The sequence below is a fragment of the Vicugna pacos genome, chromosome 8 (assembly GCF_048564905.1).
Source record: "Vicugna pacos chromosome 8, VicPac4, whole genome shotgun sequence".
In the NCBI taxonomy this organism is placed as follows: domain Eukaryota; kingdom Metazoa; phylum Chordata; class Mammalia; order Artiodactyla; family Camelidae; genus Vicugna; species Vicugna pacos.
Genome location: NC_132994.1, coordinates 39681218 through 39707715, shown reverse-complemented (window position 1 = coordinate 39707715; position 26498 = coordinate 39681218). Strand labels below are relative to the sequence as shown.

Below are 26498 nucleotides of genomic sequence, written 5' to 3'. Positions count from 1 at the left end.
AAGATAATTCACTGTTAAGTTCCTTTTAAGTATATCATTTTCTTACACTGAAATGTCACACTGTGGAATACGTTTCCAGCACTCCTGTGCTGCTGTTACCTCCTGAGGACTTAATGGAAAATAAACATGAAAATTTTATGTTTTAAAAGTTTGGTATCACTTAAATATCAAAATTTTGCTTTTATTTTAAATGTTTAAAATATGCTTAGACAACAAAAAGGTAAATCAGCAGAGAAATTACTTCTTTCAACTCAAACTCTACTTTATGTTTAATTAACCCATGCCCAAACAAACATTTCTCTTCAAAGATTTCAAAATTGTTGCATACATGTTTAATGTAATGGAAAAAAGAAAGACACTATAGAAAAATTACAATTATGATGTTTATTTAGCAAAATAAACTTGAAGAAGGGTTTCTATTAAAAAATGTAAGAATCATATCCAAATTTTAGCTTCCACATCTTCTTTGGTATTGATATCAACATTCAGGATACAGAATATTTTATTTTGAAGTTAGTCATTGGGTCTACAACTGTTTTCCATAGAAGAAAAATAGAAAATTAAGTCACCTGTAATTGTCTTATTTATTGAATGGTTGCATAAAAGTGGTCAATTATGTGTGTGCAGAAACCAGCATCATCAAGGAAATATTCATTCACAGATATATGTTTTCTACTGGAAATATATCTTCAGTTTTTAATGATCTTCTGCCATTTTACTGTGTTATCTGAATAGTAATCCAATATGCAGATGCTGTTATTCATTTAACTAATAAATGACTCTCCAAGGAAGCTGACACCACCATACCAGGACACATCAAAGTTTATTTTCAACATGACTACACCATTAAAAAAATTTTTCCATATTTCTCAGAATTGTGTACCTCAGTCTTTCCATAAAATAGAATCTGGAGATTGCTAATAGCATTAAATTACTATTAATAAAATCCAATTCTACCTAAGTTTTATTTTTCTCTTAAGAAGTAATATTACTGAAAAACCAAACTTTTGTTTCTTCTAAGAGTAGTAGCATGTGGACTGCCATGCTGGCCAAGCCAGACACTTCCAGAAGCATCAACAACCAAGCTCCTCTGATTGCCCTGATAAATTCTCTGCCTGTACCAACACTGATTTCTCCATGTCTTTGCTTTCTTGTGTAAAAATACTTTCCCCTTAATTTGTTAAAATGAATCTGAGGGAAAAAAATCTGATAACAAACTGGGGCAATGATTTTTTTCTTTTTTGCATAGACTTGTGACCACCAAATGATCAAGCAAATTATAGCTTCAGTGCTAACACTGTGACTGGGAACAAGAAGAGTACAACCATAATAAAATACAGCTATCTATTAGAAGGACTGCGTAGAGACATCTTTGGCCATGTAGGCTCTGGGCCCTCTGGAAATAAGTCAGTTGCATTGCCAACATGACAAAGAAAATAGCAATGTTCAGAATCAGAAACAGTCTGGTATACGAAGCAGACAGTGCCCGGGCTCTGCTGCGAGTAGTTGTCACCATCCGAGCCTGTCCAAACCGGCCTTCCATCAAATCACCATTTCTGTGTTTCTCGTACGTCACATCTGCAAAATCTAAAAGGTCTTTCATTTCTTCATCTTCATCTATGGGCAGCTCTTTCTGTGCCAAAATCTGAGCTTTCTGTCGAATCTTTTTTTCATTGACTTCAATCTGTGCAAAAATATCAGGGACAGCATCCACAAATTTATAGCGTTTGCCAACCCTTCGGTTTTTCTTGGACTTGCTTTGCTGCTGCTGCTGCTGTGAGATGGCAAAAATCCTGTCGATGGCCTCCTCAGTCTGCCTTTTATCTGAAAACCTCAGCAGGCGCTCAGCAGTCTTCCTAAAGCTGGCTGTGTTCCGGACTCTGGACAGGATCTGCTTCTCCAGCAGCTGGAACACTGGCTTAAAACGCTGCAGGTTCTGGTCCACAAGGGCAGCATAGTCCTTCTCCTCAGGGATGATGGGGCTCTTGATGGCTGAACTCCGGTCAAACAGAATTTTCTGACGGTCAGCAATGACCTGTGCAAAGGCAGACTGTCCTGTGGTCTCACCTGTCCACAGGTAAGTGGTGTAGGCGTGCTCACTGGTGGCTATGAACACATCCAGTTGTTGAGCATCTCCATGGATGCTGAAGCTCTGAACATCGACGGATGGCCCTATGAAGAGGTAAGCTGCCCTGGTGATGGGACTTCGGAGGTGCATGGTGACATTCACATAGTTGGTCCCGTTGTAGGGATAGCCCCGGGGGTACGTCACTGAAGCAAAGGTGCCTTTCTCACTGTAGCCTGTATCATCCATCCAGTACATTTTATAGAGGCCATCTCGCTGCCTGATGAAAGCCCCATGGACTCCATCTATCACTGTCTCCTCAAAAGGAAAATCCACATTGTGAAAGAAGCTTGCGGCTGTCTCCAGGGGGCTGTCCTCTCCCAGGTGTATCTGATCCACAAGAAGGAGAAGCTGCGGGTGCAGGAGGATCAGATTCCTCTCAACATTCTTCAGATTGAGCTGGGGGTTGTAAGCTCCCACACCCTCTCCTCGGATGAAAACCACCCCATTTTTCTCCACTGCAGCAACCACTCTCCCCTGACAGCTAGCTGCCAGGTCATGCTTGTACTTAGACCACTTTGATGAGCAGTCTTCTGTGACCTGACCCTCCCAGGGAGAAAAGCAGCTCTTGGACACAGCTGGGGAAAACATCAAAACGTTGTTGAAAAAGGTGTACTTTGGCCCGTAGAGAGCCTCAGTAATGAAAGGCACACCATTGGGAGCAAAAGTAAATGAGTTTTGATCAGGATGTTCATGCCCTGCATTAAAGTTTCTCCAGCCTTTGATCCAGTCTTTGTATTTGTTTCTGTGGACAATGTCATATATTGCACGTCCTCCAAGTTTTCCCGACTTGAAGGAAAGGAAAGATCTATTGATTTCTGCAGGCAGTGCACTTCCGTAAGTCACAACACCCCAGTCTTCAAAATAATGCAATGTTGGAGTGCCAAAATCTGGAGGGGGAATAGACTTCAAGCTGGCATCATACCTGAAAGAATTGATTTTTAAAAATTAAATGGTTTTCTGATAGACGGAAAAGGAACACATCAGAGGCGTGATGCCACGTGGTAACGTACCTGGAGGAGCCAACACACAAATACGATCCAGAGCACTGGCAGTGTAGACTGTATCAGAGCCATTTCTGCAGACACCCCTGTATAATCAGCATGTGTAGTGGAACGCCCTTGGTGATGGGAGAGCAGTGGATCTTTGCAGCTGTGAAGGGTTTGAGCCTGAAATGACTGCTGCTGATAATAACTACATGGACTTTCCTCACTTCACAATTTCAGAGCTGCCACCCAAACAACTGGAGCTCATAGAATTAAGCACTTCATCCAGAACTCTAGGTGAAGGGCTCCTATTCCAGGAAACCCCCGTTAGGTTTTGGACTCTTAACAATCCTTGAATGGTAATGAAGTATTGTTCTGCAAACAACAGATATTATAGAGAGTTCGGTAGAGTACTTCCCCCACCGCCTGAGAAATAAATTTGAATAGAGCTGAATTTCACATATTATATAAAAATTTCCTGCCAATGTTGCATCTAAGACTATAAACAGTGAAATTCAGGGAGTGATCTGGTACTAGAGGACTATGACTGTGCCCACCACTGTCTAGCCCAGATCCAAAGGTTTTGTTTTTAATCTGCAGATGATGCCATGCTTTTTTTAAAACAATAAATTTCTTATTTTATGATAAATGTTCAACATCAAAATAATACAATTATTAACATTAAACTTTCACAGTGATTAAGAACACAGGTTTTGGTTCAGAAAGGCTCCAAAAATACTAATGAAGATGACTGTTCATTTTGTTTGATTTGAGACAGGTTTATGACTTGCTGCTCAAGGGAAGAAAGGCAGACCCATATGAGCTTTCGGATACTTTTTCCCTAAAGTAAGCAATCACCTATGGTACAGTTAATCTTATCAGTGTTCGATTTTGCACTGTTTTGTCTGTTGTTCTGGAGTCTCAGTTCCAAGATGTCAGAATTTGTGTCTCTACTTTGGTCTAGTATAATGTTGGCTTAATTACCATGATTTAACAAATATGGATATTAGCTGTACTGGCCAACTGTCTTTCAGTTTTTGGTCTGTTTTCATATTCCTATAAAAGAAGATTCTGAACCAAGTTAGACTTTGCATTAATCTGACTCCTATAGTCAGCTTTATAGAACCCTCTTGGTTGTTTATTTATGGGTAAGCAATTGCTTCATACCCCTGAAAGGAGTCAGGAATGGTTACATATTAATGTATGTAGTTCATCTGTGAAAATGGTTTTTTAAATGCTGGTTAAACTGACAGTTACCCAGTTACCACTTAACTATTTTTTTTCCTCCTAATTGAATTTTTTAAAAAAAATGAAAATCAAACCACGGAAGCTTACTTTGGAGTTGAATGCAAATTTCAAGAGCTTGAAACAACATCAGGGATTAGTGATTAATCAGTTTCCTGTAATTTTTATTTTAATTTATTGGATGCCAACAATGTATTTGGCAGTACTTAAAAAAGGAGACCCTGGCTTCTCCTTCTAGGCTTAAAAGATTAAGGCAAAAAAATTACATGGTTCTTTTATTATCAAAGTGAAACTGTCAAATACTGTCAAACACTTTTAAATAGTTTTGAAATTCAGTAACAGCTTTGCTATTAGAAGATTATAATGCTCCATTTACCAAAACAAAACAAAATATTTTACTACCTTTTTTGGGGCATGATTATCAGAATAACCCAGTCAAAATTGTGCGGTTTCTCTTCGTAAGATTTCAAAAATGATGCAAATCAAAAGATGCGTATCTGTGAAATAGTGTGAGCTTAGGACATCTCTAATAGAAGAAAATAAAAAATTGCTAACAGTAATTATATCTTAAATGGAAGGAAGTGTTTCAAACACTGAGATATGAACGGAATTGAAGCTGTGAGTACTTAGGTGGCATGGAGAAAGGGTTAGAAAGTACATTAGATTGGTTTTCTTTTTAAATGCAAAAAGCTAGCACATTGTACCCCTGGGTGCAATTTCTCTTTAAAGCCAGTACGACGTGTCATACCAGAGAAATTCCGTGTGAAGAGTACACCAGCGCTGCCCTTTGGATGGTGTCCCTGGACCTTCCAGCACACGGTTCTTTCTGATCTGGTCAGCCAACCAGTTACCACTGCCGTTACGCATGACAAATTTGTCCAGGAACACTAATTGGCTTTCTGGACCATAAAACCAGTTGTAATTTGAGTCTGCAATAGCCACAGTTCTTTGAAACCCTGGGGAAAGAAGTTTGACAGAATTAAGGTAAGTTTATAACCGCATACTTTCATAAAGGTCTAAACAATGATTTTTCAATCCTTGTTGTAAATTAAGACTCAATTGTGTATCTTGGATGAAAACAACAAACAAAACCATCATGCCCACACTCTACCCTAGACCAATTAATCAGAATCCTTCTAAAAGTCTTCCACAAAACCTTGTGTGCAAATTTGTACTTGTTATGTGGCAACTTGTCATTGGTAATGAAAATAACTTTTAATGCTTTCGTATTCTGCCCACCTTGCTAGTTTTCCAGTGTCCACTTTATGTGCAATTATAATTGCACAGATACATGGGCTATCCATTCTCTTGTGCACGGTGAGCCCCTGAATCTGAAATGAGCGCTAACTTTCCCACCAACTATCCCACATCCCAAGCCAAGATAATAATATAAGATGCTTCAATCTGGTATCCAATACAGCTGGAGTTACAAGGTGTAGGGGATAAACCAAGTATCTATAGGAAGAAAACTAAACACTTCCCAGAGAAGACCCTGCCAGTATGTACTGTTAGAAGTTGAAGAGAAGAGAGAAAATGCAAAGATCATACTGGAGTAGGCCAGAAAAACAAAAGCAGGTAAGACTGGATATGCTCCAGGCGTTCTTGAAAAAGAAGTACAGGAGAAAACTGTGGGTCAGACAGGAATAATTGTGACCAGAACAGCCATCATAGAGAAAAAAAGAAATGCTGAGAACAGATTGATTTAACACAGAATCCCTTCTAAAAATGTTACCATGACTATATTTACATGAGTTACAGCTAATGATTTTGCTTCTACCAGTTTAGGAAATGCTCTTCTGAGCAAATCTTATTATAAAGCGTGATTTTCTGAATCGTCTACTAATCTGTGGGCTCCTTGAAAGCAAATAATGTTTTGCTACTCTTTGAATCCTATGCCTGCTGCGTTGCCTGGAGCATAGAGGTTCGATAAAGGCTGTTGAATTAATTGGCACAAATACATGAATTCTCCTCTTAGAGGTGATCATACTGACTTTTCCAGCTTAGGAAGTAGCCACATACAGCTCACAGCGGACACAAGCCCTGATGTGGCCAGCTGTTAGGTCTCAGATCAAATTACAAAGCACTGAGACCTCTATAAGGTTCCTTGCTTTAGATGGCCTTTGTTTACCAAGATGAACTAAAGGAAAAAGGCCTCTCCTGCATGTTTAAGAATAAGCAACAAAACAAAACCATTCTGAATTTAAACTAAATCTTAATATGGTTCTTTTGCTCTGCAGGATTTTTGGGGGGTTGGGGGGGATAACTAATCCAATAATGGAGATTCTATCCAATCCATGAGTTTACAACCAAAGCAAAATGATTTAAGTACTGGATTGTTTGCTGTACATCTAGAATCATCATGTAAAAATTGTATTTCACTGGGGGAGAGCCCATCATGATGAAAATTAACCTCCTAAACTTTTTCTAACGACTTAGTCCTATTTAGAAATAAGGAGAGGAGTTAGAAATGAATTCTCTCTCTCTCTCTCTCTCTCTCTCAACTATATATATATAGTTGCCAGTTCTCTTTAAAGGCTAAGCTATACAGCAACAAGAAGCTAGAATTTCCATAGAAATTCATTTTTTGATTCATTTTCTATATTTTATACCATTTCTTTCAAGAAAATATGTAAAGAAAATACTAAACCTCCAATTTAAATACATAGGTGTAATCTTTCACTTTGAATCATGTCTGTATAGTTTGGAAGAAAAAATTAAAGACTAAAAAATAAAATAGGATTGGTTGGGAATCACACATGAAGGAAAATTAACATGTAATCATAAGTGTTTATGTTTTGTTTAGATTCATGAAAATGAGTTTGTATATGTACCCAAGTTTGTATACTTACAATAATAAAAGCACTGTGGGGGCTACAAACTACATTTGATCTATTATGAGCTAAGCTTTTATAATACCTAAGTTACAAATCCTCACATTAGCTCCCAAAATGTTTTTGACTATATATAATCCCTTTATTCCCAATATGGCTCAAATCCCACACTTCCCTTCTTCATCTAGCCTATCTTCATAATCAGAAAAAAAATTACAATAGTTTAATGTTTTCCCACTTCTGAGTCCTCACTGTACCTGGTAGGATGGTTCTATACATAAAAGCAAAGTGTTGTTTAAGCCATGGGTGGCCAAAGTGGTTGATGTCAAAGTGCCTCTGAACGAGAAACATATACTGGAAGAGTGATCTAGTGGTGTAGCTGCCATACGCAACTCCTTCATAGAGGGAGCCATCTGTCACCTCTCGGAGCAAGACCAGAGACTTCTCCATGATGGTCAGAACTTGTTTGGTCCATAAGTAAGCTTCCTGAAGATACCCTGAAGAATAAAAACACATGGAAACAATGACTAAGGCTGTAACGAAGCATGAATAAAAATATGGTCAAAAAAACCCTCTGAGCTATCTGACTAGTTTATATTACAAATTGCATTTTGTAAACTTCTCACTTATCAATGCTGTAAATAACATCCTGCTAATCCAGGTGTATGATGAGTCTGTGATTTAAGTTAAGAAGTTCTTGAATATAGGTAATTTATTCATTAAATAAAGATAAACCTTTAAATAAATATCAGTCATTTTATAATCATTAATAAACTGAAACCACATCACATCTAAGATTAAAAATTGTACATACTTTATGTTTGCAAGAAAAGATTTGTATATTGAGACTTTTAATCAATTTTCCTAAAAATGCTAATTGAAAAGATTTTTGAAGCTTATAATTTTATAAAACATTAACCATTATTTTATTTAGAATTTGTAATAAGCTGTAAATACTATAAATTAAATGGACAGTCATCGATTTGGTCTCTTATTAGAAGACAATATCTCATTCTTTATATACTTTTAGATTCCATAGGATCAGAAAAGGCAGCACAGTGGGGTGGAGAAACCATCAGAGTGACAATCTAGACGTGACAAAAATCAACTGAGAGCCCCAAATCTACCAAAAATGAGATACACAATTTTGTTCAAGCAATTCTTCAACCTACCACATTTTTCAATCTCCCCCACTGAAAATTAAAGGTCTAAATTTTTTATAAAATTCTTTTGACTCAGAAATGCTACCTTGCTGTAATTCTTGTGAGACCAGCATTTAGGCAGCAATAATTCCTCACATTTCATAACATTTATAAATTTACACAGCACTGACCATAATCTTACTTAATCTTTTAACAACTCAATTATGCGTTATTGCTCCAAGATTACAGAAAGGTTGACTTGTCCAAGCCCTCTGGCACATGACTAAAAATGAACATAACTTTGATCTGAACTTAGGTCTTTAGATTTAAGGTTTGTTCTGTTTACTTGTATTTAAAACACATAACCCGTAAGGATAAAATTACGTTCACTGCCTCCTAATGTGAGTGGACTTTTGTTGTTTTACTCCCATAGGCACGTGTGTGATCATCAGCGCTGAACACTCTACCACGTCCTACCAGAAATGCTGGGCATGGGGGCTTCCAGAGGCCCAGGTACCCCCAGGTACCTCCCAGCCTAAATCCAAGGTCCCAGGCTAGGTAAGACCCGGCTCTCATCTCATGGGGGCAGCGCCACTCTCAGGTTCAGCCGTGCAGAGGTCACCGTTAACTGTGCACTGGCTCCTTCTTCCCTCCACTTCCGCACCTGACACGCCCTGCGTGGATAGTTTTCAATTTCCAGTCTCTAGCCATTCGGGTTTAAAGTCCCAATCATCTTTATCTTTTTCCTCTCTACATTCTCTATCCCCAACCAGACACCAATGGGACATTTAAAATCAAGACTGCTAGTCAATGCTCCCCAAATAATCCATTACTTGGTTCTCCTTATTTTTTCCTTATAAAAACCCTATTCTGGAGAGATGAGGCAATGTCTACCTTTGTAAACTTCAAATCTGTCAATACAAGGTATTAGTATTGTTCTTATCGATGCTATGCCTTGTATTTTTTCTTTCATCCATACACCTTGCCTGGAATGTTCATTATTTTCACTTATCCATATCCTATCCATCTTTTAAAGTTCCATGAACTATCTGAAATCCACCTAAAGCACAATATTCTCCTGAATTTAAACTTAATACTCATTTGATATTTAACTGTAACTTCATGATACCCCTCATTTCATTCTCTGGTACTGTTAAAGTATTGTGCAGTCATTCAAACATTTCACATCTGTCTTCTTTCCAACTGATTTGTAAAACACATACATGTGATCCTGTGGGCCCTGGGTACCAAGCCACAGACAGGCTCAGCAGAACAGAGGGAAAATTCTAATTCTCCCACTGTTGAGATTGCATGTGAGTCCAGCGGGAGCTAACCTGACTGAGATACCTCAGTCAGTATCTACAAGGCTGGCCTGGGGAACAGGGAATTATTGAAACAGTGTGGCTGGGGTAGCTCCTAAAGTTAGAGTGAGTATGCCAAGAAAGCCGGGGCTGCACGTCTGATCACTAGCAGAGATGTGAGGGACCAGAGATTCCACTCCTTCTGTCCCATCCTCTTATAAATGTATAATGGCTCTGGAGGAGTGGATCCCAGAGCAACCCACAACTTTCACCAGAAGATAAAGGGATGTGAAAACTCCTGGCAGGGAATACACATTTTGATCCAATCTGAGCCAGTATTTTAGGTGCCTGCTTTTTATCCAGAACAATTTTATCTACTGTGAAGAATGAAGAAATAAGCTCTATTCCTGCTAGTAATAAATTAAATTTTTTATTAGAAGAAATAAAACTGTACTAGACTAAAACCCAAGACCCCAGGCTGAGATTCAGCTCACTCTAGGTTTCTTTCCACCATTTCATGATGTTGTCTTTTCACAGGACTTTGGATTTACACATGGTTTGATGGTAGGTGTTCATGTGGCTTACACTGTGACTTTAAAATTTGTGTTTGTTTTATAAGAATAGGGAGAAAAGGGAGATAGCATGAAAACTCACCCTCTTAATCAAGCTTTCTTTAAGATACTATAAATTGAATTTCTATTCTGAGAGCGTCAAAATATAGTAGAAAGAGAATGAAATTAAGTTTGGCTAGAACTGGGTCCAAATTCCACCTACCTTTTATGGTTGATGTGAGAATTAAATGAAATATGGACAAAGATTATCACATGTCATATGCTCAATTAACTTTAGTTTCTTTTCTTCTAAGATCTAAATAAAAGTGATGGTTGATGTGACAAGAGAAAAAGCTAGGCTTGGGTAAAATCTGATGCTGGATAACCTACAAAATGCTCACTGAATTCTTATAGGGAATATAATTAAGAGTTAAACCTTTTCAGATTTGCCAGTTACGAGCATATAGTTAACATTCTAATAATTCACTTTTCTTAAACACAATCTTATTTAGTCATTTATAGACTTCCACAGGAGTTGTAATTAAGTCAGAATTACAAAAACAAAGAAAATGCATTATTAGCAGTTACATAACACATTAAGGCAAAGCAGCTGTAAGAGCCACAAAAGTCAATTCCAAATTTGACCTGCATGATCTAGATTGATTGTTTTAAAGTCTCTAGAGAAAAAAAAAATAGTGGTGTAATGACACACATCTGTACGTGAGGAAAATAATAAACCATCTATTCAGCTTTTTAAAACCCTATTTATCCAGGTAGGCTGCCTTCACTGTCAAAAATCTTTGGAAAAAGGAATATTCACCACTGATCTTATGCTGTAACGATATGGCTTAGGACAATGAAAAGCCATACTTAAATAACCTGCAGGCTAATATAACAAGCAGAAATGAGGAAGGAGATGCCTGTCACCTCTCCAAGAGGTGCCCTGGGTATTATTTCATCTTAGGGGCTCAGTTAGGCCCAAGTATGAACATGTACTTAGACTAGTTATATAAATGCTTTCCTTACAACATGGTAACGACAGCTGATGTCAGCTCGGGCATCCCCGCGGCTGTGTCCACACGTACCTTGATTCATCAGAACTAGGCTTCCTGTGAGCAAGGCCATGCAGTTGGTGGGCTGATGATTGTGCAGGTACTGAAATCCCCATCCTCTCCTGTATGAAGTTTCATACATGTATCCCGAGGCGTTGGCAATCACTTCAAGAAACTTCTCCTGCTGTGTCTTGCTCAGGTAATTGTACAAGAAGTCATAGGCAGTGGCAAAACCAACCAAGGAGTGAGCAAGTGGGACTTCATCCCAAGGAGCATCTTTCACCAACCTGTGAAGGGAAATAAGCCATGCAAATGAGTGCCACAAGGCTCCCAGCCCTCATCACACTCCGTAAGGGTCTATTTCTCAGAACTAAAGGATACAATTGAAGGTATAGTCCAGGAGGTTTAATGACACAATAATAGACTTCCCTCCACATTAGGCACAAGCATAAAGTCTGTCTAATGTGAAAATTACAGGGTTAATACTTTTCTCTCTCCAGCTTCTGGCAGCATCAAGATGTAGAGAATTTTTACTTTTGATTTTTTTTAACTCTTGATGAGAGGTAGAAGAATATATTCAAAGAGGTCCAAAGCACATAACATGTAGTGGCAGAGCAAACTTCGCTGGAGTACCACCCACTAACCAGCACCCACCCTCCTGTTTCTAACTGCATTAGAGTTCTCAGTTCTGTCCTATGGCTGCTGTGCTAAAACAGTCACACAGGTATGAGCAGCCCGTCTTACTTCCCACGGGTTGGTCAAGGTGAAGGTACTGTGCTGTAGCACTCAGGACCTCTCAGTCTAGACAGACCCTCTTGGTCAACACCATGATGAGGAGAGTGACTAAAATGCTGGTGTAAGCGAGAGAAAGGAGCTGATTCTAACTCAGAGTTCTGCATCTCATTCCTTCTCATAAAACAAACTGCACTTCCTCTAAGGTCCTCCAAATACTTTTCAAGGAAGTCTAAGTATTAATCATTCTCTAGGAAGCCAGATTTCTGCTTGCTTTGCTCTATTATTCTGCAAGTATGTTAACAGTGTGTGGCCTGCATTAAGCAGGAAGCTTAAAAAGGATCTTTCACAATCACAATTCTACGGAATTACCCTTAAAAACCCTCCCTATCTGTTCAGGATGTATTTAAGTAATCTCTAAGAGAGGGAAACAAATGAAGAGTGTGCTGTACTTGTGGGAGGTGGAAGAAAGCTCTCAACTAGGGATAAAACGAAAGCTTACCATTTCTATGCCGAGGCCTCTTTTGGCAAACTAGTGAAGCCTTAGCCTCCTTCTCAGTATGCTTTAAAATTCATAAGATATAACACATAGGGACATGAGCAAATCTGCTACTTTAAAATATAACTATCAGCAGAGGTTTTTAAAAATTGTAATATATGTGCTTCTTTATTAAAGCATTAAATAACAAGGCAGGGACAGTAACTATATAGTTTATAAGTACTAATGAGCATAAACAATATTTTGAGGTGTATACAATAACTGTAGGTAATGTGGAAATATCTGTGACAAAGTTACAGTTTCTCCTGATACTTTGGCTACCTATATTCGTAATTTGGGAGAAATGCTAAAATTTCGGTTAGAGTTAGCAAAAATTAAGATGAAATACTTCCCCCATACAATCTCCACAGACCCCAGGTTAAGAATACTTAAGAGGGTTCTGAGACACTACATCTTCTAGACTGTGTTCCTCCTTCAGGAGTTTATATTAAAGATCTGATCTTCTCAGTGAGGCCTTCTCTTCTCACTCTGTCAGAATTTCAGCATCACCCTCCAACCTACAGTATCTCATTTGCCTTCCTCACTCTTTTGGCCTCTTAGCATTTATGTATATATACGTGTATGTATTCCCTACTAGAATTTAAGTTCTACAAGTGCAGGGTTATCTTTTCTCCTCTATTGTATTCATTGTTGGACCCCACGATTAGGGAATCGTACAACAGTGTCTGGCACACAGTAAACCCTCAAAAAATACTTTTGGAAAGAAAAAAAAATGAAGGAACAAGCATATAAAACTAGGCCACACAACTGACAATATGTGACCATTAGGAAATCAGGGATTTGGAAGACTCCTTTGGTATTTAGTAATTCAGTGTATGGTTAGCTGTGCTGGTGACACAACCTGGTACTAAAATGACTAAGGCTGATGAACTTCCTAACCAGTTGGTCGCAGACAAAGCCATCTTGCCAGGATTTGTTGAAAACAGACTGTGAGGAGTGTGAAGTCATTCCCTACTTCTAAGGGAAAAAACAGCTCACACTGCAAGCTCACGGCCAGGGAGTTAGACACACCATCCTCACTGACTTGTGATCGGTGAGCCAGACAGAGAATCCAAATCTTTTGTTTCCTGGCCCCGTGTCTCTGCACCATGTCACGATACATCTATAAAGGACATACACGTAGCCATGATAAAGCTGACATCAATGAACTGCTGCCATCCCCTGAGCCCTGAAACGTCTGATGCACCAATGAACTTACTTTTATAGATAAAAGACACTTACTATAATTCTTGTCCTTTGGGAAATATTACTGTGAAAGTTGTTGAGAAAATTTCCAAGCTCCCACATATAGTTGCTTATTCCAAGCAGTTTCCAATTGAGCAAAATACTAGGGCATCAATTTTAAAAAAAAGTTCATGGTACCATCAGGTGCACCACTCTACCATTATGAAATCTGACCTGTAGCTACATTTCTAAGAAGTTACGTAAATCCTTTCCCAATACATTCTTAACCAGCTTCAGATACAGAGTAACTATGGATACAGAGTATCGTGGAAATCAAAGGAAAATTTGCTTCTGGCTCATGGATGGCAGCAAAGGAAATATCTTACTCAATGTGATCCTGACTAGTGGTTACTAAATCTACTTTTTTAAAAAGTACGCTTACTGATAGATCATAAAAAAAGATACGGGTATTAATTTATGAATTTTATCTCAGCTTAAATATCTACATGTACACATTTACCAATCTTTTGAAGGGGGAGCTAAAAGTCTTTTCTTTGAATATAGGTCTAGAGATCAGTGTCATTGTTCTTTCCGGCAAAGAACACACACATCATCACAATTTTAGCCTTCGTTTCTTTATAACATAGGAAGAAATTAAAGCTACTTGTGAAGGAATGTAGAATCCTTCCAGACTTTTATGAGTTTCTTTCCTAAGCTTTTACTAATCTCATCCATGTCAAATTATGACAGCAATTTTTTACAGTAAGTCATTCCAAAGCATTTAAGTTGGCTCTGGAAACATTAACTCTTCTTTTTTAAACTCACATATATTCTATTTATATATTATTAAAATTGTGTGATTATAGATATTAGTGAAAGTGGCATAAACTGGTCTGAGAACACATACAACTCATATTTACCAACCACATAATTCTACCAGTGGGAACAAAAACGAATGGCTATCGTAGAGGGCGGCTCACCAGCCTTATGCTCAGCATTCTCTAAGTTGCTGCCAGTTACACAGAGAATGAAGGTTAATTTCATTGGCAAGTCAGTTAAGAGGTGGTTAGTTAAGAAGATTAAATAAGTTAAGAGGTTAGTTAGGAAAATTTTTACCATATTCCTCTTCTTATAAGCTATACTTTCTCCCCTTAGAGGGCTTTCTTAAAGTAAGGTCCTTGAATCCCTGGGGTCTCTGAGACTCTTTAAGGGGATCCATGGGTAAAAAGTATTTCATAATAATATTAAGATGTTATATGTTGATATATGCACTGGTATGCAAAAGCACTAATGGGTTAAAAATGCTGGCACCTTAGCAAGAATCCTGGCAGGGGCAATGAACTGCTCTAGTAATCCTTGTATGACTCTGCTTGTGACCGTGCGCTCAAAGTTAAAAAAAAAAAAAAAAAAGCCAGTTTCACTCAAGAATATCCTTGATAAAGTGGTAAAAATGGTTAATTTTATAAAATCTCAAATTTTTTAGTACACATCTTTTTAATATTTTGTCTGATGAAATGGGAAGTTTGTAAAAAGCACTATGGGTAACAAAGTGAGTAAGTCATGAGGAAAAGAAATTGTGCATTGAGTTGAAAGCTAAACTAGCCACTTTTTTTCATGAAACATCATTTTTACGTGAGAGAATAACCAACTGACAAATTACAGTTTTTTAGCCTTGGGTATTTAAGTGGAAGTTTTCTTGAAACAAGGAACAAGGAAGCCTGCCAGTTCAAGGAAAATTGAAAGCCTTTGTTAATACAAAAAATTTGAGCTTTCAAGTGATAAAAAGAATTTTGGAAAACTTGTACCACTACCATGAGCTTAAAAGCTTACCAATTCTTAAAGAATTTTCTGATGAGGTCAGTTATAACAAATGTGATTTATTTTGCATCGTATATCTAAATGTGTCAACATTTGGAAAAAGGGGAATAACTCAGCAAACAAACATTCAAAATAAAAAAGGCATGATAGTACAAAACCATGCATAGATAAAAGATCCATTGTAAGTGCAAAACATGCCAAAGGATTTTTACCAGTTAAAAGATATGAGTTCATTAACATGGGTTCGGATCCCACAGTGAAACTAACTTTTATGATTCAGATTCCACATAAAGTTAACCTTTATGAAACTGTGACTTGTCAAGTTCTAGTACAGTATCAAAGAAGGCTATCCATAATTATCTGAAAAGACTCTTACAATACTCCACCCTCTTCAGTCATATGTCTGTGCGAAGCTGGACTGTCTTCATATATTTCAGCCTAAACACTATATTGCACAGACTGAACACAGAAGCAGATATGCAAGATTTGCAAAAATGTAAAACAATGACCTCCTTCACACTAAATGCTTTGTCTTCAAAAATCTAGTTTTTAGTTTTTTTCCTAAAATTATGTTAACTATGTTCATATGAAATGGGTTTATTTTTTTAAATGATCAAATAAATATTTTTCAAATTTCTTAGATTTAATTTCTAGTATGGTAAGTTTCAATAGTATAGCCCACATAAACAAAGCTCTTTGATTTCAATGTCCTCATTAATTTTTAAGAGTGTAAAAGAGTTCTGAGTCCAAAAAGTATAAAATCTACTGCCTAGAATATTTCTAAAGGTGAACTTATGTGAAACAGCATGATGTGCACACAAAACCAAAAGATTAATTGCCTGGGTTGGGGTGCAGGGTGTTGGTGGGGAAAAGCATAGGATTCATCATGATGTGCATAAAAGGCATATCATAAAAAAACTTTCCAAAATTTAGTAGCTTCATTAATACAAATTTTATAATAATTTGACATGAATAGGCTGCTTCCATCATCATAAATGCTTCTGAACTATCTACTATGTACAAAGTACAATAGCAGACAATCTAAGGAGTGTATTACTTAAAATTTAACAGCTTACTTGATGAAACAATTATTTTAAAAAGTCTCCTGACAATGTTAGCATCTAGTTTTCTTTGCATAGATTTGAGTTTAAAATTATCATATAATTATATCAAAAATTTTCCACAGTTTTAGTAGATACATAGTCTGTAGAAAATTATTATCTGTGAAAAGATTAATACTTAGTATTACAAGGTTCACAGGCTACTCTATGTACAATCTTGTTTATGTTCTTATATTTAATTTACCACAAATATTGTTAAAATAAGTACTTGGAATAACAGAAGTTCTGTATTTAACATCTAAGAGGTGTCAAGAGATCACTGATATTTACTTAAATGAATCAACAGAATATAAAAAATAAATACTGGAAACAATGGCACAACTCATAACTCCCTTTACAATGTTATTATCGTTGTTAGTCCTGTTCTTAAGCACTTTTTACAGCTTAACAGTTTTAAACCAGGGTTTTCCACATTATGTAACTATGTTTTGAAGGCCATGATTTGATCCATGGTATAGCTAAGTCTATGTGTTTTCAAAAGTATGTTTAAATGAGGCTGTACTGTTTGCTAAAGCTTTCCAAAAAGCAGAATCTCAGAACAATCCTTCTTTTTCTCATTTTGAGATAACATATAGTTCATATCCCTATAAAAGATTTACTTAGTAAATTCATAAAGTAGGAGATTCATGTTTAAAAACCTGGTTTATTTTAGACACTAGATACCTGTGTAAATATACGTTTAAAAGAAAATGAAATAAGCTTTTAAGGAATTAAGAATTGAAATGTGGAACATAGCGATGAACTCTTCAGAAACCCCCAAGTATAACTCGACAGGGTTAGAGCGGCCCCAACCTCACATCTGCCAGCTCCACGGCAGCTGTGTCTACGGCACATGAGCTACATCTCTGCCTACAGGGTGTACTCGGTCACATCACCAAAATATGCCAAAATAAGATCAATTCTATTTTTAAAATGTAAATCAGTCTGTTCATTCTAAACGTGTCCTGAAGACAGTAAACCTCATAGACAGTCATTCAGTGTTCAGCCAGAGGCCTTTGTGTGCTTGGAAAAAATCTCGGAGAAGTTGGGAGAGTCATGTATTACCACCACTTTTAAAAACATGATTAATGGCGGTTGTGATTCATCTTTTTTCCCTCTGTAAGTTGAACATGAAAACTAACCATGAATGTTAAATGTCAGTAATATGTTACATTTTGTAAGTAATTCCTATAACTTTAGCCAAAGGAAGTGGATTTCTAACACACGTGGCCTCACTGGTGAAGCACAGCAGGACCTTGACAGTGATTTGCCAAGAAGAGCAGAGTAAGCCTCGAACAGAGAGAGACTTGATCTGGGGGCCCTAGAGTGGGTAGCGAGCTATCCAAGTGGCACATTCAACTGAACTCTGGCCTGGCTTGGAGTCCATATTCCAAGTGTTTGATCAGGTAGCTAAAGAGGGGCATTTTCATCATCAAGTATAAATTATTCATAGTCGGGAGGAAAAAGAGAAGTTGTACTTCATGTTAATTAAGCACATAGTGTGTGCCAAGCCTTTTACGTACTTCATTTAATCTTCAAAAATCACACTAAGTATTACATTCCCATTTTATAGACTGTAAAAGTGCTATTTGGATAGGGAAATTACTCGTTCACGATCACACAGTTAAATGGTGGAGCCAAAAATGGAATCAGCATTATCTGAATCTAGAATTGTTTTTACTTCTTCCTGGTGAGAGAACGCACTGCGCTTTCAAAGAAAGTCACCAGGTTTGCAATAAGAACCCATCTAGAAGTGCTAGAGACAGCAGACCTACCAAGAGTGAGGAGGAAGGGCACTGATGCTGAAATGCCACTCAGAGGTCCAAAGCCCCGCCGTGTTCCTGACACCACGACAGAAACAAGCTGAGATGTGGGAAAAGAAGCAGACGTGAGAGGAGAGAACACGATACTGTGCTCGTACGGTAGCTCAGGGCGCACCGAAGGAACATGTGATGCAATCATGGAGCATTCCTGAAACAACTGTTCCTCTCCCCGCAGACCTCTGGGGAGCCTGGGGTTCCTAGCGTCCTGCTCCGGGGACAGCTGGTCCAGAGCCTGGTGGGCCTGAACCTGCCTGCTGCGAACCTTCAGCCGCTTACACTAGCCAGGCTAGAGACACAGAAACAGACAATGAGCTTTTCTTTCCAAACATCTACTTTACTCCCTACTAGACTACAATTGCTAAGAAGGGTAACAGAATGATAGAATGGGAATGAACCTTATATCAAGACATCTTCAGGGAAAATAATCTATCAACCCTGAAATGCAACAGACCATTTTCTTCCACAGTTTATATTTCTATAGTCATTAAATCACTAGATTTAATGGAGCACTAAATTTCATCTTAAAGCTATGGATTCAATATTCCAAATATTAAATTCTAAAATACAAAAATTTAGGTCAGTTTGGCCCCACTCAAGCAGAATACTGAGGAGTAATTTAAGCAAAAGCAGAAACTAAAAAGAATATTCTTTTTTTTTACTTAAAAGAGTATTCTACAAGCTTTATAGAGAAAATGAATTAGTCTGAATGTCAAATATACCAAGCTAAAGTGAATAAAATGTAGAGTAGTGTTGTTAAATGGGAAAAGACAATTATTCCAATGTTTAATTCACTGACACAAAGTCCTTTTATCTAAATATCCAAATATGCCATCCAAGCATAATCTATTTAAATGGAGTCAAACAGCATTCATAACTGTAATCCCTTTGTGCTGACCAAGTGTGTTTTGGGCTAATGTCCAGCCTGAAAAAGGTAAGAGGGAGAAACACAGTAAGTAAGATGATTCAAATCTGATAATAAGACCTCTGATTTATTAGAATGGCAGGGCTCAAAGGACTAGAGTTTAAAACAGGCTTACCTATCAAATTCTAGTAACAAATTATGAAAGAATTTTATAATGGAGAAATTCTGAAACCTGGAATACTGAAAGCTTGGTATTATATGTGTTTAACATGCTTTACATTTATATGAAAAAAGTAAAATATGTTACAAAAAGTTCACTGAACAACTTATTGATGTCATCACTTCAGTCAATGATTATGCAAGCATCCAGCGATCATGTGAGAAATAATGCTTAGAAACAGTCAATTTGATTGTAAGAAAAAAATTAAACATGTAAGAAGAGCCAGGGAAGTCAATGAAAAGAACAATGATGGAGGATGGCTAGCTCTGCCAGAGAAGTAAACACACTATAAAACTTCACTAATCAAAACAGAGTGGTCTTGACATATGAACAGACAAGCATACCAATGGAATCAAACAGAAAATTCAGAAATTGGTGCAGAATATATGGAAACTTAGTATGTGATAAAACTTTAACAAGTTACACTGGAACAACTAGACAGTCATCCAAAAAAAAAAAAAAAAGGATAAAATTGCATCCAAACTTCACATGATACAGGAGAAATAAACTCTAAATGAATTAGGCATCTAAATGTCAAGTATGAAATTATACACTCTTAAAGAAAACATGTATGAATTCCTTTATGACCTGGAGAAGGGAAAGCCTTTCTAACTATGATTCAAAAATGAGAAGCAATAGAAGAAAAGATCGATCATTTTGGCCATATAAAATGTAATTTCTTTTTTTTTTTTCTTGCAAAGGGGAAAAAATGCCACAAGCAAACACAAATAGCAAACTGGGAGAAAATATTTGTAATACGTATCTTGAATATAGTTAGACTTATCCTAACACACAAAAGGTTCATAAAAAATTTTTAAAAGATCAAAATCTCATTGGAAAAACGAGCAAACCACAAACAAGACAGTTAACCAAAAAAGAAAGGCAAACACCTCCCATTCAAAATTCTCAACTCCATTTATTATAAAAGAAATTTAAATTAAATCTACAACTAACATAACATCCAGATTGGTAAAAATCTCAGATATGACAAACACTAGTAAAAGCCGTGGAGGAACAGGCACACTCTTAAAATGTTGTTAGAGGTGCAGAGTAGTACAAATCCTATGGGGTAGAGTTTAGCAACATTTAACAAAGTTTATAAACATTTTATATTTCAACCCAGTAATATCACTTATAGCAATCTACCCCAAAGACATAACCTCTACAAATGCAAAACCATATATGCGTAAGGTTATCTATCATGGCATTATCTGTACTATGATTCTGACACAGTACATTGTGAACTATGTAAATATTTCAAATATTTAAAATTAAATATAAGTCAGAAATAAATACTGTAATGAAATGATATGTTTGGGATTTGATTCAATATAAAAATGAACACATAGGAGACTATGTTCCAAACAAAAGAACAAGAAACCAATCTTAATGAAATGGAGATGAATGATTTACCTGATAGGGTTCAAAATAACAGTCGTAAAGATGCTCATCAAAATCAAAAGAGCAATGCATGAACAAAGTAAGCATTTCAACAGAGACAAAAAATATTAAAAAGTACCAAGCATTACACTGTCACAGCATTGACGAATTCAACAACAGAACTGAATTCAATAGAGCGATTCAACAGCAGACTAGAAAAATAGGAAGCAGGAAGACAAGTTCAATAGAAGGGCTGAAGGAAAGTTGAAGACATCTCAAGAAGGCAGAGAAATGAGACAATGAAACAGAAAACAGGGGAGGAAAGAAAAGAATATTAGAGAATTGGTCCAAGAGGCTGAACATCTGAATACAAAGAGAACCAAAAAAGAAAACAAAGAAAAACAAAGGCGAAGAAATCAAATACATCTAGAAAAGTTCCTAGAACTACAGGGTTGGGTTTCCAGACTGAAAGAGTCCATCAGGTGCACAGAACATGGATGAAAACAGATCCATCCCAAACCAAGACACACTGTACTGCAATTTTATTCAAAGCATCAAGAATCAGAATGGAATCAGACATCTCATCATCGCAGAAGCCAGAAGACAATAGAACAATGCCTCCAAAACTCGGAGAGACAATTTCCATCCCCACCCAAACTACCATTTAAACATGAGAGCCAAATGTACACATGCAGACGTCCAAGGTTTCAACATTTACCTCTTGTGAATACTTCCTCTGGAAACCAGGGGAGTTTCTCCACTCAAATTAGGATACACTCCGAAAAAGAACAACAACATGAGGCTCATACCACAGGGGATCCAACACAAGAGGGAAAAGGAGAATAAGTCATCATCAGAATAGCAGATCTAGATCATAGCTACTCAAAGGCTCTAACAGTTACTTCATCAAGAAGATGAACTGTTAAGAATGTCTTATTAAAAATATCTTGTTTGAATAGATTAAGAGATTGACATAACTGAGTGAGAGTCTAGTTGGTAAACAGTGCTAAATGTATAGGACACTAAGCAAATAAAACAAGAAGGCTGCTATTAATACTAGAGAAAACAAAAGGCTACACACAAATTGAAAAGTAATCATAGTACACGATATGGCTTAGTTGTCAATAGTTTTTGCCTCATTAAAATATGCAAACACAATATCCATCCAATTAAAATCACAATACATATTGGAAGGATGGAGGGACAAGAAGTGTGCATGTGTTGGTGGTGCACAGTACGTGTGAGAGGCAGATGAGTGCCGCATCTCCAAGGAACACCAAGAGTTGCGTACAACCACCTGAAGCTAGGAGAGTGGAATGACACAGTTTCTCTTCCGAGGCTCCAGGAGGACCCAGCCCTGCTGACACCTTGATTTCAGACTTCTAGGCTTCAGAACTGTGAGAGAATCAACTGCTATTTGTTTAAAGCCACCTAGTCTGTGGTATTTTGTCACAACTGCTCTAGCAATAATACACCGACCTTAAAGAATCAGACTTGTCATCCCTGCCACCAGGCATTCAAAATCTTCCTGCTGCTGCCTGAACATGTGGTGACTCCAATTTATTTTAGAGCAATCTCTTAATAGTAGCTGACACCACCACATGCAAAAGGGCAAAGAACTACCTGTGATATAAAGTTTAAAAAGTGAGGGACACTTTAACAATGGCAAAAACTGTACTCAAATTGCTAAATCTTGCTGCCCTGATGGTAGAAAAATATCCAAACCAAAACCAGGCTGACCTTAAGGGCCTAGGATACACGAAACAATATTTTCCTTTCTATTATGGTTTCCTCAGAAAGGTTAGTATTTATCCAAGATTCCCACTTTTTAATGCTTTATCAGAATTTCTCTTTTACAATATGCTTTCTGCTGAAGTGGCCTTTTTAAAACAGTGAAAGAACTGTGGGTGATTTTATTCTGGGTGCCAACTGGAAATAATGCACTGCAGAATTTATTCCACTTGGCCCTGGAAACCTGAAATGTAATCATTAATCACAGACTTGCACTGTTTCCTAATGAAAAAAAGATGCTTCCTGATGTATTTTAGGAACAAGTTCTCTAAGCACTAGAATTATGGAATAAAGAGGCCACCTCAAAGAGCGAAGCAGTCCCCTCGCTAGAGATATTCAAGAACAGGAATATAGAGAAGGGATTCTCGGAGAAGGAATCATGTGTTTATCAGAATGTTAGGCAGAGATCACAAGCTATTAACAGGTTGTGGAATTAATATAATGGGTTATGATTAGCAAATTTTTAGTGGAATTTAACAGCATGGAATAGAATAGAAAGTAGCAGAGTGCAAAGCATGACCTGAATGCAAGGGCTGATTTGTGCAGTTTCTACTCATATATTTCATATGTAGAGTTAAAATTATGTGTATATTGGGTTGTTATGTAAACTTCGTTTCTTACTGTGGGTCACAGTCAAAAAAGGCTTGAAAGCCACTGTCTTAGAGGGTAAATGTGACACCAAATAAGTAGGCAGAGAGGACCCAGTCCCAGAGCCTGCTTCTGTGCGTGGAGCTAGGTTGAGACCTGGGGTGCCCAAAGCACCTTCCATCTAGCAGAGGGTCTGGAGCCAGATATCAGGGGAAATCCATTGTGAGATCATCAGGAAGGAATCCAGACCCCCAGAGAAATTCAGAAAGTTCAAAGAGGGCAGGATATGGTGTATGACGGAGGCAGATGTAAAACACCAAGTGGGTCTACACAGCCAATTCAAGAATGAAAAATAATTTATCATTGTAGAAAAACAAGAACATATTTCCCATCCCCCAAAACATTGTTTAGCTTTGAAGCCATTTATTTTCAAGAGAGACAATGAAATAATGCTTGTGAACAGCACCTTGTACCAATAATGTTTATTTTACTTCATGTCGTGGGGACACACTTTTAAAGAGTACCTCTTAAAAAGTAATTTGGCAATAAAGTGGAAAAAGTCAGTTTAGAATTATTCTTTGTGAGTCATTAAAAAAACTGGAGGATGTACTATGCTATAAAACAGAATTAATGAATAAATTTAGATTAAATTATGAGCCAAACTTGTAAGCTATCCTCAACATGCCATGGGCATTAAACACTTCCCAAAGTTTTAGATCTAAGTTATCTGTAATATTGAGAATAAAAGTTGATCCTACCCTAAAGGCTGAATGTAATCACATCTTCTCTAACCAAGTGACAGGCTATGGTAGAAAAGCAAAGAGCAAAAGATTCAAACTGGCTTCAGTAATACCTTAAAACTTTTCCCATGTCAATAGGTTCTCCAAAGTCGGTAAGATAGTAAACTCCATATGGCTTTTCAACATTATCACCAAAAGGTTAGTGAAAGAAGATATTAAAGTTAATATAAAACATTAGCAATATGTGTGGATTTAGTCTTATCTCTCCCTTTCCTTAGATTTTTTTCTTGGAATAGTGAATTCATTGTAAATGAATCACAGAAATGAACTAAAAATTGTTCATTAAATTGTTACAAGCCCAAATCGCCATCCATGTCTCATCAAAAATCTTTTTTTTCTTTTTTAATTTTAGGAGAAACAGCACGATTCATTCAAGCTAATGCTTTCCTCCTGGAGCACTGCCTGCACGATGTTCCACTTTGGCTTCATATCCAGAAAGTGATTTGAGGACACCCACGTGGCTGTAATGTTCAATTAGCACCCTATCTTCTCATTCTTGTTGTTCTCATTCATTGATTTATTGTGGTAAGCCTATTTTAATTAAATCTGACCTTCTTTGAACTTTCCTTCCATTTCTTCCTATCATCAACAGAAATTATTTATGTTATATTTGAAAGCATGTTTTATATTGAATAAAGTCTCTTTTTTTTTCCCTCTGGTGACAACATTTTTTTTTTAAGTCACAATACACTATAGGCAAACAGGAGGTAGCTAAAAATAATGCTTGAGAGATGGGAACTCAACATCTCCAATTGGGTACACAGGCACTTCAAATTCAGTAGATTCAAAACCAGACCCTTTAATAGTACTCCCCAACAGTTCCAAGTGTTCCGATCTCATTAAAAGGTCCCACCATCGTCTCAGCAACCCACAGAGAAAGTTCTCTGTCCTCTCTGTCCTCAAATGTAATCGTCAAGTCTCATACCTGCTAATTCTTAAAACCTTCTGGAATCCATCATTTCTTTACATTCTCAGAGCTCCTATTCCAGGCTCTCATCTGGATAAACACAGAAGGCCTAACTGGTCTTCCTGGTTTGACCTCTGCAGTCTCCTCTCCACATGTGATCAGAGATTCTTCCAAAATACACATCTGTCACATGGAGAAACCAGCAGCCACTTTATGTCTCCTGAGGAGAGAATAGCCACCACCTATGCTTGTGTCAAAGTGATCAAAACAGAGTTGGATCTGGCCTCGGCATCCAGCTGTCGGTTTGTAGGAAATACCAAGGGTGGAGGAACTCACTGAGCTGCATCCAGAGCCTGCAGCCAGCAACATCCAGACGGTGGGAAGCTGAGCAGGTCAAAGGGCCCAGGTTCTTCCATCGATAAAGTGTAACAAAAATAAAGGGATGGAGGGGAAACTGCAGTTAAAAGACTTAAAAGACATTTAAAAAATGAGCAAGACTAAACTTGTGCCTAGGGATGCACACTTGAGTGAACTATAAAGAAACACAGGGACATGACTGATGACCCTAGAAGTCAGGGAAATCTTTATGGGAACAGAGGGAGCTGTGATTTGGATGGGGCCCACAAAGGGCTTCCTGGGGTGGCTGGCAAAGTTCTATTTCTGGATCTGTGCTCTGGTTACCAGGGCATTTGCTTTAAAATATTTTACTAAGCCACACATTTGTTCATATTGTGTTCTACTTTTATTTTACAATGAAAAAGTTAAACACACACACACATACACACACACACACACACACAAATCTGACGCTGTTGCCCTGTTAAGACCCTTCAATGGCTTCCCAGTGCTTGGAAGAAAAGTCCAAGGTCCTTCACCTGGTGGGCGAGGCCTTGCAGCACCTGGTTCTCTACTCAAAGCCTCGATGCTTGCTAGTCTCCTTCCTTATTTTGCATTTTCAGTTCCTCAAAAGCATTCTGCTTCCTTATGTCATGGCCTCTGAACATCAGTTACTTCGCTCGGAACAATCAAATAACGTTCTCTTGTCCCTTCACTTGGCTGATTCTTGTTTGTCCTTTAGGCCCCAAAAGAAAAGCCTTCCCAATGCTCCAGTGTTGGGCAAAGTACTCCCCTGTTTTCCCATACACATCTCATTTTCTTAATCACTTCATTTATCATCTGCATTAATACTATCAATTCATATTTTCCATAGATCAACAACTCTAGGCAAGATGTATAACTTGCCCTCAAATTTTTATTTCCCAATATCTAACACAATGCCTAGAACAGAAGTACTCAATAAACTTACATAAAAGGATTGCGTGCATACATTTATTTATAAATGAAAATTGCCTTTATTGGCATCAGTGTATAAGAACACAAAATAAAAGCAAAGTAACAGTTAAAGATAACAGCTAACACCGTATGCCAGTTACTGTTTCATTAACTCATTTAATCCTCTAAGTATACTATGAGGTAAGTATTATATTATCACCAATTAATTTACAGATGAGGAAACTGAGT

General features: G+C 37.4%; 1 protein-coding gene across 3 annotated transcripts in view; it reads right to left on the bottom strand.

Annotated features, from left to right (window-relative positions):
* Positions 1–365: 365 nt before the first annotated feature.
* DSE (dermatan sulfate epimerase) overlaps positions 366–26498 on the bottom strand; it is a 60822-nt gene continuing 34689 nt past the window's right edge. For all 3 annotated transcript variants that reach the window (XM_015240457.3, XM_072965770.1, XM_015240458.3), the window contains 4 exons: positions 11267–11520; positions 7445–7684; positions 5105–5312; positions 366–3050 (listed from right to left, as the gene is read on the bottom strand). In XM_015240457.3, coding sequence (XP_015095943.1) covers positions 1292–3050; positions 5105–5312; positions 7445–7684; positions 11267–11520 — 2461 coding nt within the window. In that variant the 3' untranslated portion in view covers positions 366–1291. The remainder of the gene's footprint in view (positions 3051–5104; positions 5313–7444; positions 7685–11266; positions 11521–26498) is intronic.